The sequence below is a fragment of the Vipera ursinii genome (genome assembly GCF_947247035.1).
Source record: "Vipera ursinii genome assembly, chromosome: 14".
Taxonomy (NCBI): domain Eukaryota; kingdom Metazoa; phylum Chordata; class Lepidosauria; order Squamata; family Viperidae; genus Vipera; species Vipera ursinii.
In genome coordinates, this window is record NC_139527.1 from 43,979 (window position 1) to 71,729 (window position 27,751).

The 27,751-nt window shown below is 51.0% G+C and overlaps 1 protein-coding gene across 4 annotated transcripts; it reads right to left on the bottom strand.

Annotated features, from left to right (window-relative positions):
• Nucleotides 1-4,640: 4,640 nt before the first annotated feature.
• ZNRF3 (zinc and ring finger 3) lies at nt 4,641-26,917 on the bottom strand. Of its 4 annotated transcripts, none has more exons than XM_083373732.1 (9): nt 26,506-26,873; nt 17,999-18,124; nt 14,469-14,543; nt 13,768-13,899; nt 12,695-12,805; nt 12,123-12,290; nt 11,700-11,802; nt 9,818-11,518; nt 4,641-9,401 (listed from the first exon to the last, which is right to left on the bottom strand). In XM_083373732.1, exons 1-9 carry the CDS (start codon nt 26,701-26,703, stop codon nt 9,226-9,228), a joined length of 2,790 nt encoding a protein of 929 aa, XP_083229858.1. In that variant the 5' UTR covers nt 26,704-26,873; the 3' UTR covers nt 4,641-9,225. The 4 variants fall into 4 exon arrangements, with proteins under 4 accessions (XP_083229858.1, XP_083229860.1, XP_083229859.1 ...); XM_083373734.1 differs by having other exon boundaries at nt 4,641-5,504; nt 26,506-26,872; XM_083373733.1 differs by having other exon boundaries at nt 4,641-5,418; nt 26,506-26,871.
• Between the last annotated feature and the right edge of the window lie 834 nt (nt 26,918-27,751).

The window sequence follows — 27,751 nt, forward strand, 5'->3', positions numbered from 1 at the left end:
GAAAGGAAGTTGGAGGACGACTAAGAAGGATGGACCGGAAAACGGCCATCGTGGAAAGGTCGTTTTTTCAAAGGCCCTGGGGGGCGGTGAATTTGCTAGGACAGGAAGTTCGCCATGCCGAGAAGGTCTCTCTCACTCTCTGAAAGGAAGTTAGGGGAATGATCAAACAGGAAGGACCGGAAATCAGCCGGGCCGAAAAGGGCTCTCGGAGACGGCAGACATGCGCAGAACGCCGACGGAGCGGCTCGTCCCTTTCTCCTTGGAAGCGTAGAGTGGCGACGCTTTGGCTGACGCTCTGCGCTTTGGTGCTTCGCTTCTCGGTGTCCCGATCCTAGGCATAAGGCCTACGGGGGCATCAATACTAATGCGATTGGACGAAAAAGCGTGCCCTCCTGTGGCCAAACCGGGTATTGAGGCCGCCGAAAGAAACCTTTTAAATGGAATTTTAGGATTATTCTCAATATTATTAACGCATTATTAATATTAAAAGGGCAACTGGTGGCCCGTTTGCTGCAATACAGGCACAGAAGAAATAATCCTGCTTCAGAGGCCTTAAACCTAATTAAGTCCTATGATGGCCTATTAATATTGATAATTTTAATAAAGAATAATTTTAAAACTCCGTTAAAAAGGTTTATTTATTTTTGTGGCTGCTATACCTACTTGGACCACAGGATGTCACGGTTTTCCGTCCCCAAGAACTGCACAGCTGTCATAGAAGGACTCCTGTTTCAAAAGTGTTGAACCTAGTTAAAAAAAAGACTACAATAGCTGCAATAGACAGAGAATAATCTTAAAATGCCATTAAAAAGGTTTATTTCTTTTTGTGGTTGCAGTACCTGATTTGACCACAGGATGGCACGGTTTTCCTTAGCTTAGCATAGCATTGAAAAAAAAAATGAAAAAAAAATTGAGGTCGTTAAAAAGGCCTAGGAGGACCTCGATGCTAATGCTATGGGACAGAAAGCTCTGCCATCATGTGGCATCATGCAGCCACCAAAATTCAACCCTTTTAATGGCATTTTAAGATTAAGGTATTCTCTATATTTATTAAGAGTGTTAACACCTTATTAATAGGGCTATGGGAGGCCCATTTACTGCAACGCAGGCACGGAAGAAGAAATCTGCTTCAAAAGCCTTAAACCTAATTAAGAAAGCCTAGGATGGCCCAGTATTAAGGTTTTATTAATAAATAAAGGAGGGAAGCGAAAGGCAAGGGAGAAAAAGAAAGATACCCCCAGTTGAATGCAAAATTCCAGAGAATAGCTAGAAGAGATAAGAACGCCTTCTTAAATGAACAGTGCAAAGAAATAGAAGAAAACAATAGAATAGGGAGGACCAGAGATCTCTTCAAGAAAATTGGAGAGATGAAGGGAACGTTTCGTGCAAAAATGGGCATGATAAAGGACCAAAATGGCAGGGACCTAACCGAGGCAAGAGAGATTAAGAAGAGGTTGCAAAATTACACAGAAGAACTATACAAGAATGAACTTAACGTCCCTGATAACCACAATGAGGTGGTCACTGACCTCGAGCCAGACATCCTAGAATGTGAAGTGAAGTGGGCCTTAGAAAAACTGAGCAACAACAAAGATAGTGGAGGTGATAGTATTGCAGCTGAGCTATTCAAAATCTTAAAAGACGACGCAGTAAAAGTGCTACGCTCAATTTGCCAGCAAATTTGGAAAACTCAACAGTGGCCACAGGATTGGAAAAGATCAGTTTACATTCTAATTCCAAAGAAAGGCAGTGCCAAAGAATGTTCAAACTATTGCACCTGTTATGTATTGGGCTCAATGGTAATATCACGTGGGTAGCTGGAGCAGCTAACGGCTCTCCAGCAACCGAGACTACAAGTCTCCAGTGCTTCTATTGGCTGTCCCTAGGCGGCAATGGTTGCTTCAAACCTATTTGCTGCCACTTAGGGGCTAGACTATAAATTGTGGCTAGTTACAGCCCAATTCTCAGTTCAGATTCTGCAAACAATAAACCATGAGTTTTCCTAAACTCACTTGTCTCTTCATTCCTGCGCCAAAGAACCCGCTACACAACAGCACCATTGCACTCATTTCACATGATAGTAAAGTTATGCTTAAAATCCTACAAGCTAGATTCCAGCAGTATGTGGATTCAGAACTACCAGAAGTACAGGCAGGATTTCGAAGAGGCAAGGAACTAAAGATCAAATTGCCAACATATGCTGGATCATGGAGAAAGCTAGGGAGTTCCAGAAAAACATCTACTTCTGCTTCATTGACTATGCTAAAACCTTTGATTGTGTGGATCACAACAAACTGTGGCAAGTTCTTAAAGAGATGGGAGTACCAGACCATCTTATTTGTCTCTTGAGAAACCTATATGCGGGTCAAGAAGCAACAGTGAGAACTGGACACGGAACCACTGATTGGTTCAAAATTGGGAAAGGAGTCCGGCAAGGCTGAATACTGTCACCCTGCCTATTTAACTTATATGCAGAGCACATCATGAGAAAGGCAGGGCTAGCTGAATCAAAAGTTGGAATTAAGATTGCCGGGAGAAATATCAACAACCTAAGATATGCAGATGATAACACTCTAATGGTAGAAAGTGAAGAATAACTAAAGAGCCTCTTGTTGCGAGTGAAGAAGGAGAGTGCAAAAGTTGGGGTTGAAACTAAACATTAAGAAAATCAAGATCATGGCATCTGGCGCTCTCAATTCCTGGCAAATAGATGGGGAAGAAATGGAGGTAGTGACAGATTTTATTTTCCTGGGCTCCAAGATCACCGCAGACAGGTACTACAGCCAAGAAATTAAAAGATGCTTGCTTCTGGGGAGGAAAGCCATGGCAAATCTAGACAGCGCACTAAAAAGCAGAGACATCCATCACCCTGCCAACAAAAGTGTGTATAGTAAAGGCTATGGTCTTCCCAGTTGCAATGTATGGCTGTGAAAGTTGGACCATAAGAAAGGCTGAGCGCCAAAGAATGGAGGTCTTTGAACTATGGTGCTGGAGAAGACTCCTGCGAGTCCCTTGGACTGCAAGGTGATCAAACCGGTCAGTCCTAGAGGAGATCAATCCTGACTGCTCTTTAGAAGGCCAGATCCTGAAGTTGAACCTCAAATACTTTGGCCACCTAATGAGAAGGAAGAACTCACTGGAGAAGAGCCTAATGCTGGGAAAGATGGAGGGCAAGAGAAGAAGGGGACGACAGAGAATGAGGTGGCTGGATGGAGTCACTGAAGCAGTAGGCGTGAGCCTAAATGGACTCCAGAAGATGGTAGAGGACAGGAAGGCCTAAAGCAGGGGTCTTCAAACATGGCCCTTTTATGACTTGTGGACTTCAACACCCAGAATTCCTCAGGCAGCACGCCTGGCTGAGGAATTCTGGGAGTTGAAGTCCACAAGTCATAAAACGGCCAAGTTTGAAGACCCCTGGCCGACTTCGCAGCTAACAACAACAATATTAATAAATAATAACCTTAAAATGCCATTAAAAAGGTCTTTCTTTCTTTGGGTGGCTGCTATTTTCCGGGCCCCGGAATGGATGTGGGAGGAAGAATCCTGCTTCAAAAGCCTTAAAGCAAGTTAAAAAGGCCTATGATAGCTTCCATAGATGCAGAATAGTCTTAAAATTCCATTGAAAGGTTTTGTTTCCTTTTGTGCCTAACGTTCCTTCTTTGACCGCAGAACTCGGATTCTTGCTCTAGGACTGCTTACCGAAAAAGGTGGCCTCCCTTCCTATATTGCTAGCAAAGCAGGACGTATTGGGTTGTTTGGAGAAGAGCTGGGATGGAAAGCTTGCGTGAAAAATAACATCGAGGATTCTTTCACGAATCGATCACAACTATATATTAAGTCTGTAAACTCACCTTGTACGATGTAAGTGGGAAAACGGGCTCTGGATTGCATGAAATTGCACTAGTCTGTTCCTGAAACCCAAGCGTTGAACTGCCTTTCGTCCCTTTATTCCTTATTCTATACTCTGTGTGCATTGCAATTTACTCCCGTGTTTAACATTGATATCGACTGCAGCCGTACCTTACCTTAGATCAGGGGTGTCAAACTCTATTTCACTGAGCAACCGCATCAGCATCATGCTTGTCCTGGAGGTGGGGGGGCATGGCCAGGATGGTCATTGCTGACTGGGTGGCACCACCCCTGCCCTGCAGCAGCAGCACCGCCAACAGGCGGAGGCAGAGGTGCGGGGGGAGGCATGCAATCTGGCCTGCCAGACGCCTACCCCATCCCAGGCACAGCTGAGCAGACGGTGGGAGGGAACAGGCGCATCCAGCAGACCTCACACTGCACCTGCTCTTGGAGGGCCGGCCTGGTGGTCGCAGGAAGCTGCAGAGCTCCAGAATGTGCCCGCTGGTGGGCTGTGGCTACTACTGGACAATGTTGGCCCTTCAGCATCGTCCCACAGGAGATGCCAGATGGACTGTTCGCCCAAGCCCAGAGGAATCCAAAGCAGTTTGGGATTTGGCACCCACCCCACATCCATCCATCCTTCCATCCTTGCCAAAAGGCATGGCTGTTAAGATCGATTCTTGGGCTGATCGTTCAGGATCCACCCGAGAGACGGGATACAGGCTTCCCCTCTTGCTGGGGATGCAGCTGCTTCTTCCCACCAGTGTTCAGAAATGGACATCAAGTTTTTAAAAGGTTTTGTTTTTAAACATACATTTGTACATTTTGTTACAAAACTGCAGAGCTACAATTTGATTTAAAATCACTTTTTGGTCAGCAAACATTGTGAAATCTGTATTTACATTGCTTTCTGTTAGTGATTCCCGATTTTTCTTTATAACATTACACACTCAAATAAGACATAGCTTAAGATAAATATATTAGTAAATAAATATTCTGAGAACATCTTTCCATAAATGAAATGTGCTGCTATACATACAGAATAGAAACAAGTTGTTTTCTACCCTTAAAAACAATACAACTGGTAATGAAGAAGAGCCCTTTAACCGTCTTATAAACCTTTACAGTACATTTTATACAAAACAGTTTAAGTGCTACAGAAATCTCATTTTCTTAAAAAAACATTTATTTGAAAATAGTGCCTCACAATCCCATCACAGTGGCAATAATTACTTTGATAAAAAGGCCTTTTAGAAATAAAACATATATTGTACTGACCATTATAAAAAATTGTCATGAAGGGATGCCCAATAGACAAAATGAAACTACTTTTTCTATAAAAGATAATGAACACACAAAAAAGTTTGGGGAGGTGGGCAGGGGGTCAAATAGAGCTCAAGTTGGTGTTCATCGGTGGAAGGACATTGTGTCGAGGAAGCTCCAACTTCTAGACTTTGGCTTTCAAGGATGTTTATCAACCAGAAGGTTAGGGCAAGGTTAGGGCTGGTCATCCACTCATCCAGAAGGGTAGGGGGGTTCTCTGTAGTCCTTTGAGTGTCATCTCTGCATCTGTGCAAAGATTTTGGAAGTTTGGGAAGAAAGGCAGCATGTCTCCTTGAACAGCATGTCTCCCGTGCTGCTCTATAGCTTCAGGCCTGGATAGAATTAACCATATAGACCCAAGAAAAGAAGTACAGCTCTTGTACTGGTGCCAGGTATATGATAAGAGTTAAAATGCAAGTCAGCCAAGTGTTAAAAGCATCCACACTGAATATGTACCAATCCTAGTGAGCAATTCAGAGCCTGTAGCCCACATATACTGTAGGAGCCCAGCAGAAGACTGTGTCCCAACATTAAGCTGCAATAGGGCCAATTTTCAGTAATGCATTTATTTTCAGAAATGAAAAATGAGGGAAGAAATGGGGATTGGAAACAACTGGCAGGTTAATTGCTCTTATTTATATCTTCAACCCCCCAAGCCTGAAACGGATATGGGAAGACTTTGCCTTCCCTGCTCGACCCCCCCAGCCCCCACCCCATTGTCGCTCTTCCCTCTACCAGAGACAAAGAAGCTGTTTCTCTTCCATTGATATAATCTACACTGGATCCAGGAAGCTAGCTATAACTTGCAAACATGTGAAAGCTTTTTCCCCAGGTATCTGCAAAGACCAGGCACCACCCCAGGGGGGGGGGGCTGCTTAAAAAGTATGAGTGGGAAAAGGCACTAAAGCAGCAAGTGATTGGCTACTAAACTTTAATGGGGGAGGGGGACCGGTGCACTGAGGCCATCAGGATTGAGAAGTACCAGCTGTGCCAGAAAAAGCTGGTTAGCATCTAGGAACCCCTCCCTCCCCTCCAGTTGCAAACACAAGCAGGAACTCTAAGGGAACACCAACTTAGAGCAAATTCTTAAGACGCAGTGCTGTACCTTGTGAGTTAAAACACTCCATTCTCCAGCCAAGGAGGACTGGAAAACATATCTGAGAACCACAATCCCCGGAAGAGAGGAGCAGTGAATTTTGATATAGTAACTAGGCTGAGGATTAATTTATTTTAACTGGGGTTTTATTTGCACAGGGTTAAGTTTAATCTTTTTTAAACTGGTTTTAACTTTTGTATTGTGTTTTTTAATTCCCTGTAAACCGCCCTGAGTCCTCAGGGAAAGGGCGGTATATAAATGTAATAAAATAAATAAAATAAAATAAACTGGATGGATCTTAAGAATCTGGCCTTTTGCTGCCTAGGAAATCACTTCTGGAGGGGCCAGAGAGGTGGCGCAACCACTAAAATATTTTATGTGGGACTTTTGAGAAAACTTCATCAGGCAGAAGCTTTAGAAAATACAAATGGAAAACATTTATGATAGAAATGGAACAGATGGAAGTTGTTGTCAGAAAAGAAGTCCAGTTACACGGTCCTCTGACTGAAGTAAATAACCAGAAAGGGAAGCAGAAACTGAAGTAAAATATATTTTACATATTGGCGATGAGAAGGAAGATTTCTGAAGCAGTAAGAGAAGCCTTAATAAAGGTGGGACAGGAGGGCTTCCTGCTTGAGGCTAGCTATTCTAAGGAGCCTCCGCATGATCAGAAGCTAAAAGGGCTGGGCTGCCGAACGGAAAACGCACAATATTAGCATGGGCACAAGCACACACGGTTAGAATGAGAAGGACTGAAGCTCAGAAAGGAATTTCATCATGTCACTCTCGTACAATAAACTAATAGTTATGAAATCTTTTCATTATAAAATCCCCTTTTTCATAAACTGAGCAGAAAATGAAAAGTTCAGTAAGTACCTTTGCTAGAAATGCAAGATAGGCAAGAAAATGGTAAGCGAACACCTGTCCAGCCTAGACGAGTTCAAATCACCAGGACCGGATGGATTACACCCCAAGGTTCTCAAGGAACTGGCAGACGTGATCTCAGAACCACTGAACTATATTTTTCAAAGATCCTGGAGCACTGGGGAACTACCAGAGGACTGGAAGAGAGCTGATGCAGTTCCCATCTTCAAAAAAGGGAAAAAATAGATCCAGGAAACTACAGACCTATCAGCCTGACCTCGATACCTGGGAAGTTTCTGGAAAAGATAATCAAACAACAAATCAGCAAACACCTTGATGCAAACAAAGTCATCACTAAAAGTCAACATGGGTTTGTCAAAAACAGATCGTGCCAGACAAATCTTACTGCATTCTTTGACCAGGTGACAAAATTAGTGGACCAGAGGAATGTTGTAGATATAATTTACTTGGACTTCAGTAAGGCATTTGATTAAGTAGATCACAACCTACTACATGATAAGATAGAAAAATGTGGGTTAGATAGCGTGTGGTTCTCAATGGAACTGCATCTACATGGAAGGAAGTGTGTAGTCGGGTGCCCCAGGGCTCTGTTCTGGGCCCAGTGCTCTTCAACATCTTCATCAATGATTTGGATGAGGGGATAGATGGGGAACTCATCAAATTTGCAGACGACACCAAGCTGGCAGGAATAGCCAATACTCCAGAAGATAGGCTTAAAATACAGGAGGATCTGGACAGACTCGAACACTGGGCGCTATCTAACAAAATGAAATTCAATGGTGAAAAAAGTAAGGTTCTACATTTAGGCAGGAAACATCAAATGCACAGGTATAGTATAAGTGGTACCTTGCTCAATAGTAGTAACTGTTAGAGGGATCTCAGAGTCCTAGTAGAGAATCACTTCAATATGAGCCAGCAGTGTGCTGCAGCTTCCAAAAAGCCAACACACTGCTAGGCTGCATTAACAGAGGGATAGAATCAAGATCAAGTGAAGTACTAATACCACTTTACAATGCTTTGGTAAGGCCACACCTGGAATACTGCATCCAGTTTTGGTCACCACGATGTAAAAAAGATGTTGAGACTCTAGAAAGAGTACAGAGAAGAGCTACAAAGATGATTGGGAGACTGAAGGCTAAAACATATAGGGAACGGTTGCTGGAATTGGGTATGTGTAGTTTAACGAAGAGAAGGATGAGGGGTGACATGATAGCAGTGTTCCAATATCTCAGGGGCTGCCACAAAGAAGAGGGAGTCAAGCTATCCTCCAAAGCACCAGAAGGCAGGACAAGAAGCAACGGATGGAAACTAGTCAAGGAGAGAAGCAACCTAGAACTAAGGAGAAACTTCCTCACAGTTAGAACAATTAACCAGTGGAACAACCTGCCTCCAGAAGTGGTGAATGCTCCAACACTGGAGGTTTTTAAGAAGAGACTGGACAGCCATTTGCCTGAAATGGTATAGGGTTTCCTGCCTGAGCAGGCGGTTGGACTAGATGACCTCTAAGGTCCCTTCCAACAACTTATTATTATTATTATTATTATTATTATTATTATTATTATTATTATTATTATTATTATTATTCCCGAGGAAGGGGGGAATCCAGGCACCTTCTCTCTTTTAAACAAAAAAGCCCTCCTCCCAACTACCCAGCCAGGCACACAGAGGAACAGGAACAGCATCCCAGATGCCAAACATGGCAGTGGTCGCGGTCTCAGCCGCACGGGGGCAGGAGGCCTTAGGGAACCACATGGCTGTGGCTGCAGCAGCCAGAAGGGATGTTTCCATAGGAAACTATTAATAAAGGGAAGGAAACGGCAACACGCTTGGACCCCAGGGGCGACTGGGAGGGACCTTAGCTGAAGGTCTCGACTCTGGGCAGGCTGGCAAGCGGACAGGCGCAGGGCTCAGGCAGAGCCCACGGCAACTGCAGCATCGGAGCACACAGAAGGCACTGTTGCAACTGGGCCTCCGCTTGGGCCTAGTCCCACCCATCGCAGTCAGGCTTAGGGAGAGGTCTGCGTTCCTGCATGAAGAGGCAGGCGGCCTCTGCCCTTTGGACTCCATTTATTTCAAAATGCCATTTCTTTTCTAAGGAAGGCGGGATCCCCTGACACAGGAGGAGGGCACCAGGCTACGTAACTCGGCCTCTTGTCCCCAGGAGGCAGCAGTGGAGGATGCTGTGTTCTGCCAAGGACGCCCTGCACCGCAGACAGGGGCACGCAGCCCGAGTTTTTCAGGTTCACTCCTGTCGTGTGTCAACACAAGCAAAAGAAGGCTTAGAAGTCCAGCAGAAGCACAGCTGCCCCAAGACCGTCCTCTTCTTATTAGTTCCCAGCCTGACACTGCCCTGGGGAACAGTAGCCTTAAAAAATGAAACTGTTCCTGAGCCTTCTCCAAGCATCCCGTCCTAGCCCTTTCGGGTCGAAGCTCAGATCTTGTGCTGGTCCAGCACCAAATGCAAACAGCTGCTCTCCAGGCCATCCCCACTGCCGCCGATACTGCTCAGAGACTCAAGGAAGCCCAAATGTGGCTAAAACACGCTTGGATCGCCCCCCTGCAGCTCTTGGGAGGCATTTGACCAGCTTGGCTGAACAAAGGCATCCCCCTTGCCTCCCTGTTCCACCCACCCCGCCTCCAGCCAAGATGGCGCTGCTGACTTACCCAAAGTCTGAGGGCCTTCTCCAGTGGCCATGGCCTCCAAACAACCTTGCAGGGGGCTAGAAAATAGCCCGCAGGACTCCTCCAGCGGGAAGCCCACCATGGGCGGGCATGACCCTTCTCGCCGTATCTCTCCTGGCTCTCCAAATGCCTTCATGGGCGTCCCCTGGGCCTGGCCGGGGGCTGCTGTTCCACATGACGTCTCCCAAGGGCTGCTGCCGCTATAGCAATCTACTGGCAGGGCCAGCTCGGAGTCCCGGACTTCGGGAATAATGGCAACGCACTGGCCTGCCTCACGCAGGCCCGGACAGCAGCCTGGCAAGGGGTCTTCCGCACACACATACCGAACATTCACCGCACAGTCTTCTGTGTAATGGCCTGGCCAGATGGGGCCACTGCTGGCTACCTGCTTCTCTTCGTAGAAGTAACAGGGCAAGGCTTCACGAGGGACCCCCTGTGTCCTAACGCTGACCAGGCCCTGACTTCTCCTTGTTTGGGGCTCTCGCAAAGAGCCACCCCCTGTCCAAAGTGGCGTTCCCTGAAGCAGCGTACTGCTGCTGCCACCGGCTGCCCTACTTGGCCACTCCCTTGGGGCAGCTTGTGCTTCCAAGCAGCAGCCACATGCTCGGTCACAAGGCTCCCTCCCAGTCTGACCTGTCTCTCCAGTGGTCTTGGGAACCAGCCGGGGGCCTCCTCGCTCAGAAAGGGTGCAGGCCTGTTCCTTTTGTGCCAGTGAAGAGCGGCTGCTGCTGCTGCTGCTGCTGTAATTCATTTCAAGACTGCAGTCAGACAGCTGGTCCCCTGGTGCAGTGGCTGGCCCAGACTGGCTGTTGTCTGGCACCAGGTGCAGCGCAGAGGAACCTTCCAGAAGCATCACCTCCCCATGGAGGACCCTGCTTTTTTCTCCGCTTCGGCAGGGGCTTTTGCTGCGGTAGATGTAGGGGTCGTAGTCGCTGCTCAGCGAGCTGCGGAAAGTGGAGCAGCTCCCATAGATGCCCTGGTTGCTGACCTCTGTGCAGTCCACCATGGAGTCGTCGGAGGAGCAGTGGCACCGGCCAGAGCGGCCACCGCCACTGCTGCTGCTGTCACTGCCGGGGCCATCGGCCAGGTAGCCGTTGCAGATAGACCGGTGGCCATGGTAGCAGCTGAAGCCAGAAGCACTGACACTCTCTGGCTGGGAGGAAGGGGCAACGTGGACCGCAGGGGGGAAGAGTCTGTGGCTGCCGAGAGGCTGGAAGGCACGGGAGGGGCCCTTGGCAGCCACGTGGAGGGGGAACTGTCCACTCTGTGGCAGCTCAGGGTAGCTAAGGCCCTGGAAGTAGTAGTGCTGAAACATGATCTCGTACTGGGAGAAGCAAGCCGGCTTGGAGAAAGGGTCCCCACTGAACTTCGGCCTCTGGAAAGGGTGAGGCATTGGACAGGGCTGGCGTTCTGCTGTGCCCAGGTGAGGCTCCAGGTGCAGGATGGGCGGGTAGCTCCGTAAGAAGGCCGGGGCCTCTCCATGCCGATCAACCGTCAAGACGGTGATGGGGTTCCCGTGAGGGTCCATGCTGGTGCGCGTGGGGTAGGCAGTGACGTGACCACCTCTGTGTGCTCGGCCAGGGAAGTGGACAGGCAGGATCATGCGCTGCTGCTGCTGCTGCCGGCTGTGTAACTGGCTGGCCGTCTCCTCACACACCAGGCTGGGGTTTCCCTTCTTTTGCTCTGCATGTAAAACAGGAGGGGGGTGTTCAACCGAGCTTGGAGAGGGCCGACTCCGGTTCCCCAGAGGCAAACACTGCCTGCCAGCCAAGAGCCCGTCTACCAGTGGCGGATGAGCCTTTGGCAGTTCAGACCGCTGCCCTTTCCTTCAAGGACACGGCCGAGGGTAGCTCCAGCAACTCACCAAGGATGTTGTGACGGCAGTGGGGGCAGGTGTGATGCTGCAGAAGCCAAGGATCCACACACTTCCTGTGGAACCGGTGGGTGCAGGGAATCACACGCAGCTCCTGCAGGAGCAACATCACAGCTGAAAGGCTCCTGCCTGTTTCTTCACACAACTTGCCGTGAGCTTGCCAGGCAAGTGCTGCCCAGAACACACACCGCTCAGCTTGCCCAGGCGAGAGGAAGGTGCCCAAAGGGACGGGGGGAATAGGCGAGGCCTCTCCTTATACCCAGACGGCTCTGAAAGGGGCGATCCCTCACTGTAAGTCCCACCCGATGGAGCCGGGACACAAGCCACCCCAGCTGGCTGATCTTGCCCAAGCCAGCCAGAAATACAGAAAAAGCTGAAAAGACTTGTTCTGAACAGCCTCCTCCGGTGCCTCACCTCCCCGTCCAGGTACTTCTCCAGGCAAATAGCACAGTCCGAGGCGGAGCCGTTGCTGAGTGTGTCCAGGGCACCGCAGCTGCCTTCACTGGGCCCTTTCAGCTTGGATTTGAACTTCTGCGTCTCCATCTTTTCCAGCGCCTGCACAGCCAGCCTATTCATAGAGCTCTGCGACCAGAGACAACGCAGTGAGGCTGCCGATGGCCAGCGGCACCGACTCTTAGCCCCAGCATCAGAGGGCGGCCAGGGCCAGCCTGGCTCAGGTGGCCAGCTCACTGCCGTATTCCGGCAAGGAAGGGAAAAGAGGCTGTTCCTGCCTGGTGTCGACTAGTGAAGCCACAGCTTTTCCTAGTTGGTGCCCCGCAGACGCTTAGGCTACAGCTTCCATATCTTATTACGTTTTCCAGGTTCCCTGGAGCTAACAGTGCAGCCACCCCCAAATATCTGAGGCCATCCTGCAAGGCTGTTGTTTAGGACAGCAGATAATGCTGCCCAGAAACCTCCAGCTGGAGAAAGAGGGGGAGGGGGAGAAAAGGAAAAAGCCAGGTTGAAGGGGTCTGTCTGGCTCTTACCTGGCTGCGTCGCTGCTTCAATTTGATCTTGATGAGAAGAACCAGGCAAACCAGAGAGACCACCACAAAAAAGGCAAGGAAAATCCCCATGTCAAAATATTCGGTGGGTTGCTTTGGAAGGAAGCAGGGGATAAAAGAGGCAGGTTAGATTTCCCACCTCAGATTTCTGAATTGGTTACCCGAGACCAGGGGTAGAACCATCTGGTGCCCAGAGACTGCTCGGCTAAAAATGCCTCACACCAAAGCTGGCTTTCCCGAATGTCGCTGCTTCCCACAGCAAGTGCAAAAACACTAGGGTTAAATGAGTTCTGGGAGGAAGCTGCACCTCTTAGGACTGCAGCCCTGGAGCAGAGCAGAAGCTCCTTAGAGGTGGTGGTGCCAGACAACCCATCTAATGCCAGGCCAAATAGATTTACCTTCTGAAAGGCATTCCAAAATCTTATTTCTCCGAGTTCCTCCTCTGGGCATATTTGAAAACACATCTTTGTTTGTAGTTAATCGTCCTCCATATCTACTCTTTTCTCCATCAAAGCCTGAGCAGGCAGTTTGGTTGACAAACTTTCTGAATATCCATCATCATAAGATGTGGTAAATGCTCTGTCCGCTCACCCAACCCTGTAGATCCACTGACCCTCAAAATCTGGTAAACATCAAGCCTCCCTTGACCACTTCTGCTGGCTTTAGAGTGATCACGACCTCCTTTGGGAATCAAGAGACGTGCCTACCTGCCTTATTCTAATTCTTCCCTTTGCCACAGTGAGCAATTGTTGATCGTTGTCTGGATTCTCTTTGGATTTTCTTAAAAGCACCACAGCCTGACTAGCGTCTTAATGGCTCTCAGGGAGAAAATACTCTTTAAAGAACTGTTCCACTAGGCCGGAGGCCAGAAAATCCAGGGGCGCCTCAGAACCTGTCACAGTAGCTAGAGCTGACAGCTAAGGGTCATCAAATGACCTGCCAGAACCCCTCCCCCCTACAAATAGGGGAGGCAATGACTGCAAGCTGGATGTGGAAACTTAAAGTAAGAGGCAGTCTGGTCACTTAACTGGACCGGCCCTGCCCTGAGGACTTACTGGTGGTGGACGGTGCTGGATTCTGGCCCGTGCCACTTTCTGTTTGTTAACAATGTTCATCAGCTTGACTGCATCTGCCCCCTTCACATAAACAACTGGTCTTTTCAGTGGGTCCTCCAAGCCCTGATTCAACTGCAAGAAAGGAAACACCGTGAATGCCTTTGTCCCCAACGTCTTTCTGCTGGGCAGGAACCCAAGGAGACACACTCTCCACCCCCTCCATCTCCCAACCCGCAGAGCCTTTAGGACTACATGAGCAGATGAGCCCAGAGCTGCAGCTGGTACAAAAAGCAAAGCTGGGCTCCTGAGAGGAGTGCTCTAAACTGGACCAATTCAAACCGCTCTTTATGGCCCAACAGCTGGAAATCTCAGGCACACGTGCCGAAACAGACTCGCCTGGCCATGCAACCCTGCAGACGGGGCTAGCTGCTGTTCTCCTCTTTCCAAAGTTCGTGGGGGTGGGGGGGTGGGGGGCAGACAACAGGCTTCCTCTGGGTCAGCAACCATTCTATGGAACCCTGATTCTATTCTACAGGTCAAAGCAGGCCCAAGTGGGCACCAGTAACACTTGAGAATCTTTACTGAATAATTTTCATTACTGCTGCTGATGCTTAAAGTGTTGCCTTTCCTGTACCCTCTGTACCCATGCTCATATATATATATATATATACACAGAGAGGAAGAGCTCACAAACTGCATACCTGATCGATGGCATCTGGGTTTTCGGACACATCAAAAATGACAGCTGTGGCTCCTCTTTGAACTGCCCGCTTGGCCTACAAAGAAGAGGGGAAGAGGGCCTAAGATCAGCACCCTGCCTCCCCTTCCTTCCTCCCTCCCTCCCTCCCTCACTTCCTTTCTTCCACAAAAAAGGTGCCATAAAGGCTGGAGGGGAGGAGAAAAGGAAGGGGGCCGCATCAGAAGCAATGAAGTGCCCCCAAAGCATATATAGACTCTTCATAGCTCCCTCCCCACCAGCACACACTCCGTACAAACATTCTCTGCCTGCTACCATTTACGGTCACCAGAGGGCAGCCTTGAGCCAAGGGAGCCTTCCTTGCTTCTTTCCCTTCCGGTAATTTGGGATGGGGGTGGTGATCCAGAGCCCCCCAGGAAAAAAAGAGCTGTCTTACCCTGACCAGGAAAGAGTTCATGAGCAGGGCCAAACACTGCAGACAATGACGGCCGGCACATCATTTGAGGCTAAAAGGCCTCCCATCCCACCTGGATCCTGAGCCAAATTCTAGCCTCATTGCCCGCCCCCCCCTTTTAATTCCTTAAGGAGTCTCCAGCTCTTATCTGCAAAGTGGGTCTGATTCAGTGCTGCAGACCCTCAGACCCTCAGTCACCTCTGAAGGCCACCCAGCATTTTGTCTGTTGCGGAAGAGGCCCAGCCTTTCAGCATTCTGCCTGCTTCCAAGGGTGCTGAGCCACTGGATGTTGCAGTTGCAAGGACCGTCCCCTTGGGACAGGCAAGCCCTGTCCAATTCCGACTGCTTCTCGACTCCCTCTTTTCCTGCCCACCCCCAAGGGGGCAGCGCATGGAGTTTCTTAGTGCCTGGTTCAGGAAAAGACACCCCTACACCCCACAGGCCTCAGTTCAGGACAAGCAGCAGCCTGGAGGATGGGGCTCCGCTCCAGCATTCCCCAGGACTCCGGGTCTCCGGAGCTTAGCTGCAGCTTGGCCTGACCTTCCAGGTTTCCCTGGCAGGAGATCAAAGCGGCCAAGCCACAAACATACCAGAGCAGGAGGCAGCCTCCTCCTCCTCCTTCCCAGCAGAGGGCAGGGCGGAAGACCTGCCTGCCCCACAAGAGGGAAGGAGGACTCTCTGCCCAAGCAAGACAAAGAGAGCCCTTAAGCAGAATAAGAGAACGACAGAGTTGGAAGGGACCTTGGAGGTCTTCAGCCCCCCTGCTCAAGCAGGGGACCCCATGCCATTCCGGACAAATGGCTGTCCGATCTCTTCTTAATCCTCTGAGCCCTCCTTCTCTGCCTCTGTACCAAGGTCGCTTGTGCCTCGAGATGGAGAGAGGGTGTGGGGCAAGCAAGGCCTTTGACTTTCGGGGCAGTGGGCAGCAGGCAAGGTGACTCCAACAGCTTAGGAGCTGTGGCGAGTGGCTCGTTCTAAATACATCTCCAAAAGCCGAGCCGTCCTGGCTCAGCTGTCCTCCAAAGGGTCTCTGTTAAAGCAAACCTTGAGGCATCCGGACCCTTCTTGGCTTCTGCTTCAGGAATGGAGGCTCTTTTCTGTGATGGCCAGCCAAAGAGCCCAAGCTCCTTTCCCTGCTCAGTTCCCTCTTTCCTGGTCAGCACAGTCTCCTCCCGCCTCTGGCCCATTCCTCAGCTAGATGCCCAGCACAGAAACCCGCGGAGAGGAGCAGGGGCACCGATCCTGCTCTGTCAAAGCCTGGCTTTGACAGCGGCGGTGCTCTTGAAGTTCCCAGCACAGGTCGAAGCAATCAGATCCGATGTTAGCACGTTGATCCACTGCTCAAGGGGTCTTATTACAAAGCACAACTAGAACCCTCTTTCTGCACAAGCACAGGCAGGACCACAACACGGAGGCCGCAGGGTAAGGATTAAAGGAGAACAAAAGCAGAAGCCCTTTGCCTCTAATTGGGGGTCTTCCTGTGCCAAAGAGCCATTCCGCAGCAGGACAGCTTAAATTCAAGTCATTGCTCGGAGAACAACTCCCATCAGGGCAGCCCCTTCCGCACAGCCACCAAGGTCTGGCCTGCAAGCAGAACAGCAGCTCAGGCAAAGGCTACCTAGGAGGACCAGGCCCTTGTTTGGGGATCACGCTGGTCAAACACCGGCAAGGAGAAGCCACCCTTCTTCTTACAGGCCTGTTTACAGACCGCACAGCCTTTAAGCTCGCCTCCCATCTTTTCCTCCTGGGGAAGCTCGGGAGCCACTGGGAGAAACCGGCTTCCGCATACAAACAGGGCAGCGGGTCCCTCCGCAACTGATAACCCCTCCGCCATCAAAGACCCTCCTAGCAATGCTCTGCCGTTCCTGGGCATCTGGACTGGCATCTCCCAATAGAGAAGCAAGGAAGAACCGATTTCCTTTCAGTCAAACATACCCTCCTTTGGTGAGGAATCGCACTGTCACCAGCTCTGCCTCGAATCAGACCTTCCCAGGAGCCCCCCAGCCCTGTTATCTTTGGCCCCACTCTGTCTGTGGTCCCAGCTGAAGGATGACACGCATCGCCTCTCGGCCACCCCCACCACACCCCCACTCGAAATTCTTCTCTCTCTTCTTTGGTTCTCACACCCATTTCAAACCACTGCTTTCCAGATGTTTCTGAATTCACCTGCCTGGCTCCTGATCCAGTGGCAGCAACAAGGGAGCAGCAGTTAAGACAATGGGAGCCACGCTTCTCATTGTGTGCTCAAGTTATGCGCACGTCATAAAAGGGCCAAGTTTGAAGACCCCTGAACTAGACCTTGGAGAGGCCTGGGGACTCTCTTCTCCTCAGCTGCTAATTTGCAAGAAGTTAAGTAAAATTAAATTTCAGTTTTAAGATTCTGTAAGGAGTGAATTGCTTCTGAAAAAGATGAAGTTGCAGAAATATTGCACATATACCTCCTTGCCTTGATCGCACCCACCCATCCGCTCTTTCCTTATCACTGGCATGCTGGACCCTCAGGTGAAGGAAAGGGACACTGTCAGAAAGAAGATGTTCGTTCTCTCTCCTTTGCTGGTATGTCTCAAATGCCTCCCGTAGGAGAGCTGGATAATTTGTGCCTAATTTACCCAGTGGCCTCTGTGGTAAGAATACAGACTAGCCAATGGCTAGCCTCCCACCAGACAAGATACCTTCCCAAAAATCTACTGAACTGCCTTCCTGTGGCAAGGAGGAGGTTATTTTTTGTATCATGTAGCACGTCTTCATTAATTAAACCACAATTGTTGTTTATTACTGCAACAAGACTAGTTCGTTGACTTTTGTGAAATAAATATTCTGCCATTTTCCTATGAGTCCTATTACAAATTCTAGGACACCCAAACACTGGCAAATTTGCACCGGTTCTACAGAGCTGAAACTTGGGGTGTTGTGACTGATGATGCAAAACTGAGTCCCTACAGAAGCTGCAGGGTCAAAAAGAGAAGGAAGCTGCTCTGGAGCAAGTCCTAAACCACCACACCACTTGTGCCCCCCCCCCAGCCAGGAGCCGATGGCAAGGCTTGCAACATGCTACAAGGGAAGTGCTATGCCTCCCTTACCTTGCCCAGAACAGTGAGGCAGGGTTTTGGTTCCAGGTCAGGCTGCTCCAGCTTCACCACTCCAACCCACTTATATTCATATAAGTCTTCTTCATCATTGCTGTTGCAGAGTCCCAATGGATGCATCTAAGAAAAGAGGAGAGAGCTTCTGTTAAAATGCACCTCAAAATCCTACTGACAGCTCTTTTCCTGCAGGACCTTACTGCTTTCCTGCCCCGCATGAAGACTGAAGAACTTATGAAAGATGTCTGCTTGCTTGCTGAACTCATCCGCAGAACTGGCATCAGAACGGCCCCAAGTCCCCGATAAGAAGCAAAAGGGAATTACCGATGCTTCCACTCAGGAGTTTGTGGCAGAGAGTCTTATCTTGAAGCCACCGCACAAACTAGCTTTGAAGGAAAATAGAACAATTAATCAGTGAAACAGTTTGCCTCCCAAAGCTGTGTATGCCCCATTGCTGAAGGTTTTCAAGAAAGGATTTGTCCAAGATGCCATAAGGTCTCCTGCCTTGGACAAAGGTTAGGCTAGAAGGACAACCAAAACATCAGACAACATGCTTCTAATTTCCACCTATGTCGCCCTGGTTAATCCCAACAGTTTTGTCTGCCCATCAGTAAACATCGAGAATACTGCTCTAAGCCCCCAGAAAACCCATTCAGTTAGAAAAAGGAGTGATTTGCTCTGAAAAGGGCACACTGAACAACTAATTCATGGGCCATCCTGAAATGTACAGGTCAAAGGGCATAAGGAAATGTAACTGAAGATCACAAGATTTACAAAGGCTTAAAGTACAGTGACTTCAGCCAAAATCTAGGTCCAGACTGCCTTGTCCTTTGGATGGTGATACCCCCAGGCACGTATTCCCTCTGTTTGGGAGGGGGGGAACTTGCTCTCCTGTTTGATGAGCGAGTCTTTGCAGATCAGACTGCAAAAAATGGGAAAGCCCCCTGGACAGGCACCCACAACCACAACCACTGTCCACGTCCCCACACCCTTATTCCCTAAAGTCCACTAATGGCACAGAAGAAGGAATCAGGCTCCAGGAATTAAGAAAAGGTTACGTGGGCTTCTCAGGTGACAACGAAAGATTCTCTTCAGGTTGTGCTCAAATACCTGGTTTTTTTAACAGATTCCAGAATTTAAATTGAGCACAGGAAACAAACACTTGGAGATATGGCCTGGTAGATATTTGTTATTCTTTTTTTCTGTATATTCTGCCAAAATATGTTCAAGCCATTAATAAAACTGAATTACATGCCACCAGGAGGCCAGGATAGCCCTCCTGGTGGCATTCCAGAGTATGCACACCTGCTGTGAGCTGGGCAATGTCCCCTCTTCACAAGCAGACCCCTCCCCATTCTGCAGTTTGCCAGGTGGAAGAATCCTGTGATGCTGGAAGATGCAGGAGAGACAAATTTGAGCTGAGGGTCCAAATCAACACATTTAATCCTTCATTTCTAGGGGCACGCTTGCTTCACCTTAGAAGCCAGGACTGCAGATGTCCCCGACATAAGTGAGCCAGAAGCAACCGTGGGGCAGAACCTCACCTAGACTGTTCCCTCGCAGGTCCAGCCAGGGTCACAGAAGGAAAAGGCTTCCTCTGTGGGCTGCCGATGACTTGGGTGCCTGGAAGGTACTCCCTCCTCCCTGCCCCCCTCTGGAGCAAACAAGGATGTCTTTGTCTCTCCTTTTCAAAACCCAGAAACCAGTCTCACAAGCTGCCGTGATTGCATCAGGGAGCGCGCTGGTATCATTCTGCCTTCCTGGCTTTGAAGCGCCCCGGCCACAGTGGCGGACGGCTTTGATCCTTCCAGGGCAAAGAAGCGGGAGGAGAGCTGATAGCATCTCCTCTGCCTTGGGTACATTTGGGGCCCTGCACCCCAGGAGCAGAAGCAGCAGCAGCACCCATTCCTGCCGGCCAAGTCTGGGCCAAATCAAGCTTAGACAGGAGCTCATCACCAGGCCTGGACGCTCATGGCCCAACAGTGGCCAGGAAACACCTCCCCACCCGGCAGCTCTCTTTCTCTGCCCCCCCCCACCCCGGCCAGGAAGGAAGAAGCAGACTTCCAGCGCAGGAGCCCAGAGTTCCAGTCTGTGGGAAGGGCAGAGAATCTTCCTTGAGAGCTCTCTCTGTGTGTGTGTGTGTGTTTGTGTGTGTGTGTGTGTGTGTGTGTGTGTGTGTGTTCCAGGGTACTTTGATCTCCAGTCAGATGACTCCAGACTTCCACAACAGCTGCTGAGCCAATGAACCAGCATCAATAGGCAGCACAGTGCTTTGGACTCAGCTTTGGTAAAAGTGTCAAGCTTTACCAGCAACCTGTTTGCAATGAAACAAAGTAGCCACATTTGTTTTCAAGATGTTTGGCTGAAGCAGGACCTGATCAGCAATCGCTCTTGCAGAGAGATTCTGGAGTCAGGATTTGTAATCCCACACATTCTGAAGCAGCTCCTCTGGACCAGACCAGACCAAAGAACTAAATGATCATATGGAAATAAGTACTTATACACAAACTGCAGAATTATTGAAAAGCTACTAAACTATGAGCAAGCTTTTCTAGTGGGACAATTGTTTCTCTACTTAGAAGCCTTTGAGCTTTAAGCTTTACATAACTGACATATTTCCATTCCTCAAAGTTTAAACAAGAGAGTATATATGCACAATGTGGGCTCTTCACATACAGCCTAGTATGTTCCGCACTCGTTCTTCATATCAGAGGCCTTACAAATTCCATCCGGCCTGCTCCGGAGTTCAAGGACGCCCCCTTCTGATCTCCAGGCAGAGACAGCTACTGAAAAAGGAGGAAGACCAGATGCAGAAGAGCCGCAATGGGTCTGCATGGGGAAGAAGGCAGAAATTCCCTCCAGAGGCCCAACTACAACAAGTATACCTCTCAGCTACCTAAGGCAGATGAGGACGGTGAGGCAAGAAGGGCTTTAATCTCAACAACGTAGACCCAGATCATGGCAGCCGTTTGCTGTCGCTGCTCTGACTTCCCCACAGTGGCTGAAAGCCAGAGTTTCGCTCAGTCACGAGTTCCTGGCTCCAGTCCTCCCTTCCATCTCCCTCCCTATAGATCAATTCGCAACACCCCCTCTTACCCCTCCAGAACTATCCCCAGCAAGAGGAATGGAGCACCCAACGGTTAGACTTTGCTGCTCCACTCATGACTTGCTTTTCTTACCTCTTGAATCAAACCAACTGCCCATTGTCCAAATCAAACTTTTCCTGAAAGCACCTGCCAGATGAAACTTTCATTAAAAACCTGCAAAAGAACAGCTGGACTGCCAAAAACCTGGCCCTCAAAATCAGTTCTTCTCCGACAAAGAATGACAAACCTTTGTCATTCATGGAAGCCAACAACAGTCTAGTGGCCACACTTGGCCCGTTGGAAATGCCTCACTGTTGTTCTAAGGAACAGCACTGTCTTGTAGTGCTGGGTGACGAGTCATGAGGGAGCTGGAGTGCCCCAGCCAAAGAAGCTCAGCTAATACCGGATGCCTGGATGATGCCGGCAAGTCGGGCAGAGAACCCACACGGGTAGGGACAACAAGCTTGAAGGCCCAGGAGGAAGTTCATTGACAGGACAAGCCATTCCTTGCACCACCCGCCACAAATCCCCAAAAAGCCCTGGGGCGTAAACCTCATCAAGGACCAGAGCAGAAGCCAGATCTTCCCCAGAGACCTGCACCCATGAGGAGGCAAGCAGACCGACTCCCAGAAGCACTCCATGCTCTGTCCGAAGGAGCCTTGCCCCCCCCACCGATGGACTCCCCGGCCAGTTCAGACACAAGGAGAAAGGGAGCTGGAGGAAGGAAGCCGTGGCTGGCTGTGGTGCTTTGGGGTGGGTCAGCGTCTGGCTCAGTCCTGCCATCACGTTAGCCAGGGCCAAGGGGGGAGGCAGCCGGGAGTCCAGTTCAGTCCAGATTTTCCCCTTATCCACCTCTGACTACACTTCAAAGCGGGAGTATATTTTTGTACAGCCCAGCAAGGAGAGCAATGAGCCAGCTGCTTGCAAAGCACAGGGAGGAGTTAACCCTTTGAAGGCAGGCATCTTCCACCACTGCCGACACGGGCTAGGGAGAAGGAAAATTGGGAAAGCAGCTGGGGAGCCTCCAAAGAGCCACCCTTGGTGTGGCTGGAAAGCCGCCAAGCTGACTGCCCACGCTGTCACTAGGCTCAAACAGCTTGGTGTGGTGCTTCAGGAATTCAGCTTGGTGACTAAGGCAAACTCCGGTTCCTGCAGAAGCCCTCCAAACTGGCTAGAGGTCCAGAGAAGGCACCTGTTCCAAGAACACTCCATGGGTCCTGGGCTGGAGCCCTTTGGTTGTGCCTTTCTTGCCCACCTCACCATCAGATGGGTGATCGGTAAAGGTTGCGGAACCCACAGAACAATCCAGGAGAACGAACCCCTGTGTGTCAGACTAATCTTGAGGGGATGGGGATAAGCCCTTCCAGTCCAGGGCCAGAGTGGTGCTCCACACTAACTTGTGCCAAGTGGAAGGCAGAGAGGACACAAGCAAGAGGCCTGGCAGGATTCCTCCTCCAAAAGGGGAGGTCACATCTCCATTCACTAGAAGGCCAAGGGGCGCTGGTGGTCCAGAGGAAGCCCAAGGATCATACACTATGGTCCCATCGCCCCCACATATGCAGCCCTCTGCCCTCCCCTGGCAACCGCACCAAGGACCAAGCTGACAGCGGAAAGTCGCCCAGGAATTAGCTCATCTGGAAAGCAGAAGCGGGTAGTGCGGGGGGGGGGGGGGCAAAACCAAGGACAAAAGTTGGCACCAGAAGAACACCTCCCAACAGGTTCTCTCCTTCCTGAACTTGTGGAGCTGGAGAGCCGAGAGAGGCCAATTCCCACCAACTGTCTCTGTACCGTACTCAGAAATTCCTTGTCTGCATTCTGGGGCCATGGGGAACAGGGATCATCCCGTTCGGCATAACATTCTTCGGCCTTTTGAAGTGCACGGCATTTCCCCCTTGGTCTTGTCTTCCAAGGCTAAGCATGGCCAGCTCCTTCAGTCTCCCTCGGCAGGACTGTTTCTAATCCCCTGCTCTTCTCTGCCTTTCGCCAAACTGGGGGAAGTTTGCCCAATTCTTTTTACAGGATGACATCCAGAACTTGAACTCTGGTCTAATCTAAGCAGAAATTATTGCTATTGTTGTTGTTATTATTAAAATGATTTACTCCCACCTCAATTTGGGGGAAATCCAGCTGATTTTAGAGATATTAAAACATAAAAGTAATAAGCAATATTAGATTGCAAGGACAATAATCAAAATCTATCAATTAGTACAGGCACAGTTGTTTCCACAGCTAGTATTACTTCCCATTATTTGGAAACCAAACTTAAGGTTGTTACTGTTATGGTTACACAATTGTTAAAAGGTCAAATAGTCCCAATCCAGAATATGCCTCTGTCCCCAGCGCACTAGCCCAAGAATTTCCAAATCTATTCACACCATTAGGGAAACAGATCCCACACCCATGCCCTCAGGGCTCGGCTTAATTAAGAGGTTTGTGCAGCTCCTGGACCAGATACCCTTGTGAAAGGGGTAACACCCCCCTCCTCCTTGCCCGCTACTGAAGGGAGCAAAAATGCTACTGAGCTCTCCTGGGATTTTTACCTCTATCAGATGGCCATAGGTGGCTCTGGGGTAAGGTTCAGGCATCAGGTGCACCACCACCACTCTAGGTGCAAACTTCCCAGAACCCCTGTGCAAGTTCCTCAGGATGCTTATCACTTCTGTCCATAAGGAAACCATTTTGAACAAGACTTATGCAGCACCCCACCCACGTCTGGAATAACAGCGCATCCAGTAGCTTCAAAGATTCAAGGTGAAGAACTTTAGAAATCCCTGCTTTTGGATACAATCCCAGAAAAGGTGTTCTACAATTATAGCTGCATCCGTAATGTGTGCTCTGGATCTCCCAGCGAAGATGCTGCCACAGTAGATCTGCCTCACCGCTACTGGCACAGCTGGCTCTTTTACTAGGCGTTGCCCATCCTTCTGTCCCAAAGGGCAGCTTACCCCATGCTCTTAACTTCTACCACCACCCATGCACCCTTTGAGAATCGAAAGGCTCAACCCAAGTATCTCACTTGCGTAATCAACACAAGCCCCAATGTGAAGCTCATGCTGCTACTGTTACAGAATATCCCACTTCACATGGCCAACAAGAACATGAAAAGTCACCCTCTCTCACACAGATCAGCCAGAGCACTCAGATCAGTGTTGGAGACCTATCCAAGAGGCTTCGTCATCAGCACCAATGGAAATGGTGACAAGAAGCCAGGAGGAGGGCAAGGGTGATGGGAGGCAGCACCCTACGGCCCAAATCTGAAGCACCATTCACAGGAGGCACCCAGGCACTTTCCCTCTTCATTCTCTCCTGCTCTGCAATGCTCCCCACTTAAATTTTGGAATTGTACCGCTGGCTGCCCTCTTTGCCACTGAAGACGATCAGAGCTCTGAGACTGCTCTGTACGTCAGTAGCCTTGACCAAAATTATCATTTATGTAGGGAATGAAAAAGACACTAGGACACCTGTCCCACAGCTAAAAAGTAGGAAGGAGAGACACACACACTACAGAGTCTAGGCGACACTGGGTTGTTTCTATGACTTCCTGAGCCACAAATCCTGGCTTGCAAACAGCAGTGTTTGAGTTCACCCAATGTATAAGCCAAAGCCAAACCAACAACATTTTGGCTTAGCTAAAGGGAACTCTAAAGCCTGTGTCCAGCCACGTTTCAATGCTCCTACTCCGTAACAAGCTGATGGAAAGCTGAAATTAAATTTTCTCAATATCTCTCCTACTTCACAGCTGCTGGGGAACAGAAGATAGATGACTTCCCAGTTCAAGCCACCCTGAGCCTCTCAGAGCAGAAAAAGGTGCCCCCTCTTCTACACCACACCAGGAGGGGGCTTCCCTGGCAGCCAGGACTCTTTAAGGGCAGCCTCCATCTCCTGGGCCTAGTGTGCAGTCCTCTGCCCTCAGAGTAGGCCTAGTCAGCCCCAACATTCGCCTGTGCAACTGATGAAGCCTTAGGGAAACTCCGCTCAAGCGGTCAGAAACATCGGCCCCTTCCTTCTTAACCAAGCCCAAAGCTGCAGCCCCTTCAGGAGGGGCCTTCTGAAAAATCCCAGACTAGATTTGGACAGCCATGTCACCCCAACACAGAGGGGCTAATCTCGGGCCTTAGTACCCCACTGTATTCAAACACAGCCACATTCGCATTGTAGAGGATATATGGTTTTGAGAAAGCCTCTTGCCTTATTTTCATTCCTGCCTCTTTTTCCTCAGAGCCCAAAATAAACAATGTATCCACAAAGGCTGCGAGATGAAAGAAAGAACTTCAGTTACAGTATAAAGAAGTACAGGCTGGAGTGATCTGAGGCTGCCTATAAATATGCAAGATCAAAGCTGGTCCTGTTAAATTAAAAATGCTGTCACACAGATAGGAACTAGCCTCTAGCACTGCCAGCTTCAACATGTGAGCCTCTGATCTGAGGCAGAGAAAGAGGGGGGGAGGCTGAGCACCCCTAGAAGCTGCATTCACCAAAAGCAGAGGAGGAGGAGGAGGAGAAAAAGAAAAACGTTCACCAGTAGCAGCCGATTAGACTTTTTTATGCAAATTGTTCGAATTAACCGGCAGCCTCTGGGCTCTGCAAGGATACTGCAGGGAAACACTTCTTCCTAACCCAGCACCTCTCAAAACTGGAGCAGCCCTGATGAAGCAGCCTCTGAGCAGTGACTTCCACCGCAAACGGTTCCTCTGCAGATCTGACTTCAACACACACACACACACACACACACACACACACACACACACACAGCCCATGTTTCCTACTCCCAGGGCAAAAGGTTGATCACGCGAGGGCAAATGTTGCCCATCACCGCTCGGGAGCGGGAATCATCACTGCATCACCGCACCACCCCTGGGCCGTCCCCAGCGCCGAGCCTCGCTTCTCTGGAATGGAGCCCGCAAACACGCAACTCCCGAGTTCCTAACCCGAAACCCACGTTCAGCCAGGATGGCTAACCGTGCAGAGCAGCAACCACCCGCGGCCCGCCCTCGGTCTTATGCAGCCACACTGGCCCCATCTTCTTGGCTCCGGACTCCCCAAGGCGATCCGTGGCTCGAAGGGGGAGGGGGTCCCAAAGCGGCCTCTTCAGCACACCCGCGGTTAAAGAGCAGCGGCACCTCCCGCGATCCCGTTCAAGCAGAGGAGCTGCCTTCCTGGATCGGGCTCCGGCCTGACCCAAGGGGAGGGCCAAGCGAGCCGGGACCGTTGCTCCAGGGCAGCCTGGGCGAGCGTCGGGGGCACAAGAGCCGCATTCTCCCGAAACGCCCCAAATCGGCGGAAAGCGCCGGGGCGGTAGCCGAGGAGCTGCCGTTCCAGCCCCGGCGCCAGGCGGACCCCGGGCCCGCGCGCTCTGCAGATGCTCAGAGGCCGCCGCCGTTCTACCCAAAGCCATTTTGCGCCGCTGCCGCCGCTCACCTGCACGATCTCGCCCTCTGCGCTGAGCGTGGCCCCGGCGCGGGAGAAGCGGCCCTGCAGCCCCGTGGTGTAAGTGGTGTAGTCGCCGCCGGGGCTGGACTCGAAGAGCACCACCTCCACGAAGGCCGCCTCCCGGCCCAGCGCCGCCGCCGCCACCGCCAGCGCCACCACCAGCAGCGGCCCCGGGCCCGGCCTCATCGCGCCGGCGGGCCCCCCGCGCCGGCCCCGGGCAGCGGTGGCGAGGAGGGCGCCAGGCCGGGATCGCGCATTGCTCCGCAGGTGCCGCCGGGCCTCTCTACGCCACCGGGCGGCTTCTCCTCCTGCACGGCCTCCGCCTCGGCCTCGCGTCGTCTCCCGGCGGCGGCGGGCTGGCGGCAACTCCCTCCTCCTCCTCCTCCTGGCCCAGCCGCCGCGTCCCTTTCATCCGCTCCACGTGACGGGGCTGCGCTGTCCCCGCCTCCGGCCGGGCCCGACCCACCTCGCCGCCGCCCCCTGGCCGGGCAGCGCGGGACCTGGCAAGTAGCTTCGCCTGGGCGGGGCTGAGCGTCCCGAAGCTTCGGCCGACCCGAAAAGGGTGAACGTGGGGGGGTTGCGTCTCCCGGCAGGGGCCTCCGGAGTGAGGCGGATCTGGCGGTGGAAGCCCACCTTGCAGCCGGCGGCTGTCTATAGGAAGGCAGCTTGCGGGTCAGCGCCTCCTGGCCTCGCCGCCTCCTGCCGAAGGGCTCTGGTCTGAGCAGTGGCGTCTGCGCTGGAGGAGACCCCAGTTCTTCTTCCACAACTGGAGAGAAGCGGGGGCCCCGCGGACATTCAAGGGGAGCCGCTTGAAGGGTTTGGAATATCAGAAAACGGGGATCGGGGAGCCCAAAAAGGGATGGAGTCGTCCTGGCGGGCGGGCTTTCTCGACCGGCTTGCCCAGCGGCCAACTTAAGCGCGGGACGGAGCCCGCTGTGGTTCTCGGCTCTTAGCAGCGGAATTTGCAGGCTCCCGGAGCGGCCCCTCGCGGCGCCCCTTATCCGCCAGCAGGCAGGACACCGGGCTGCAGACTTCCCGAGACCGAAGGCCCCGGAGGCGGAAGTCGAGCGCGGGACCCGCAGACTTCTCCGTGCGCCCGAGGAGCGCTGGCCTCTGCGCCATCAAACCCAAAGGAAGTCGAGGGGAAGGAAAGTCTGCGGGCGGCTTGTGACCTTACACCAATTCGGTTCGCCCCCCCCCCCCGCCGAGTCCTCTGCTCCCTCTGCTGGTGGCT

What these genes read in the sequence shown, in the direction of transcription:
- ZNRF3 (XM_083373732.1), bottom strand. Translation starts at nt 26,703, where the DNA reads ATGAGGCCGGGCCCGGGGCCGCTGCTGGTGGTGGCGCTGGCGGTGGCG. An exon ending in CAGAGGGCGAGATCGTGCAG is followed by an intron (nt 18,125 to 26,505) that starts GTGAGCGGCGGC and finishes CTCTTTTCTTAG; the next exon opens with ATGCATCCATTGGGACTCTG. An exon ending in CTGCCGTCACAACATCCTTG is followed by an intron (nt 11,519 to 11,699) that starts GTGAGTTGCTGG and finishes TTTTACATGCAG; the next exon opens with AGCAAAAGAAGGGAAACCCC.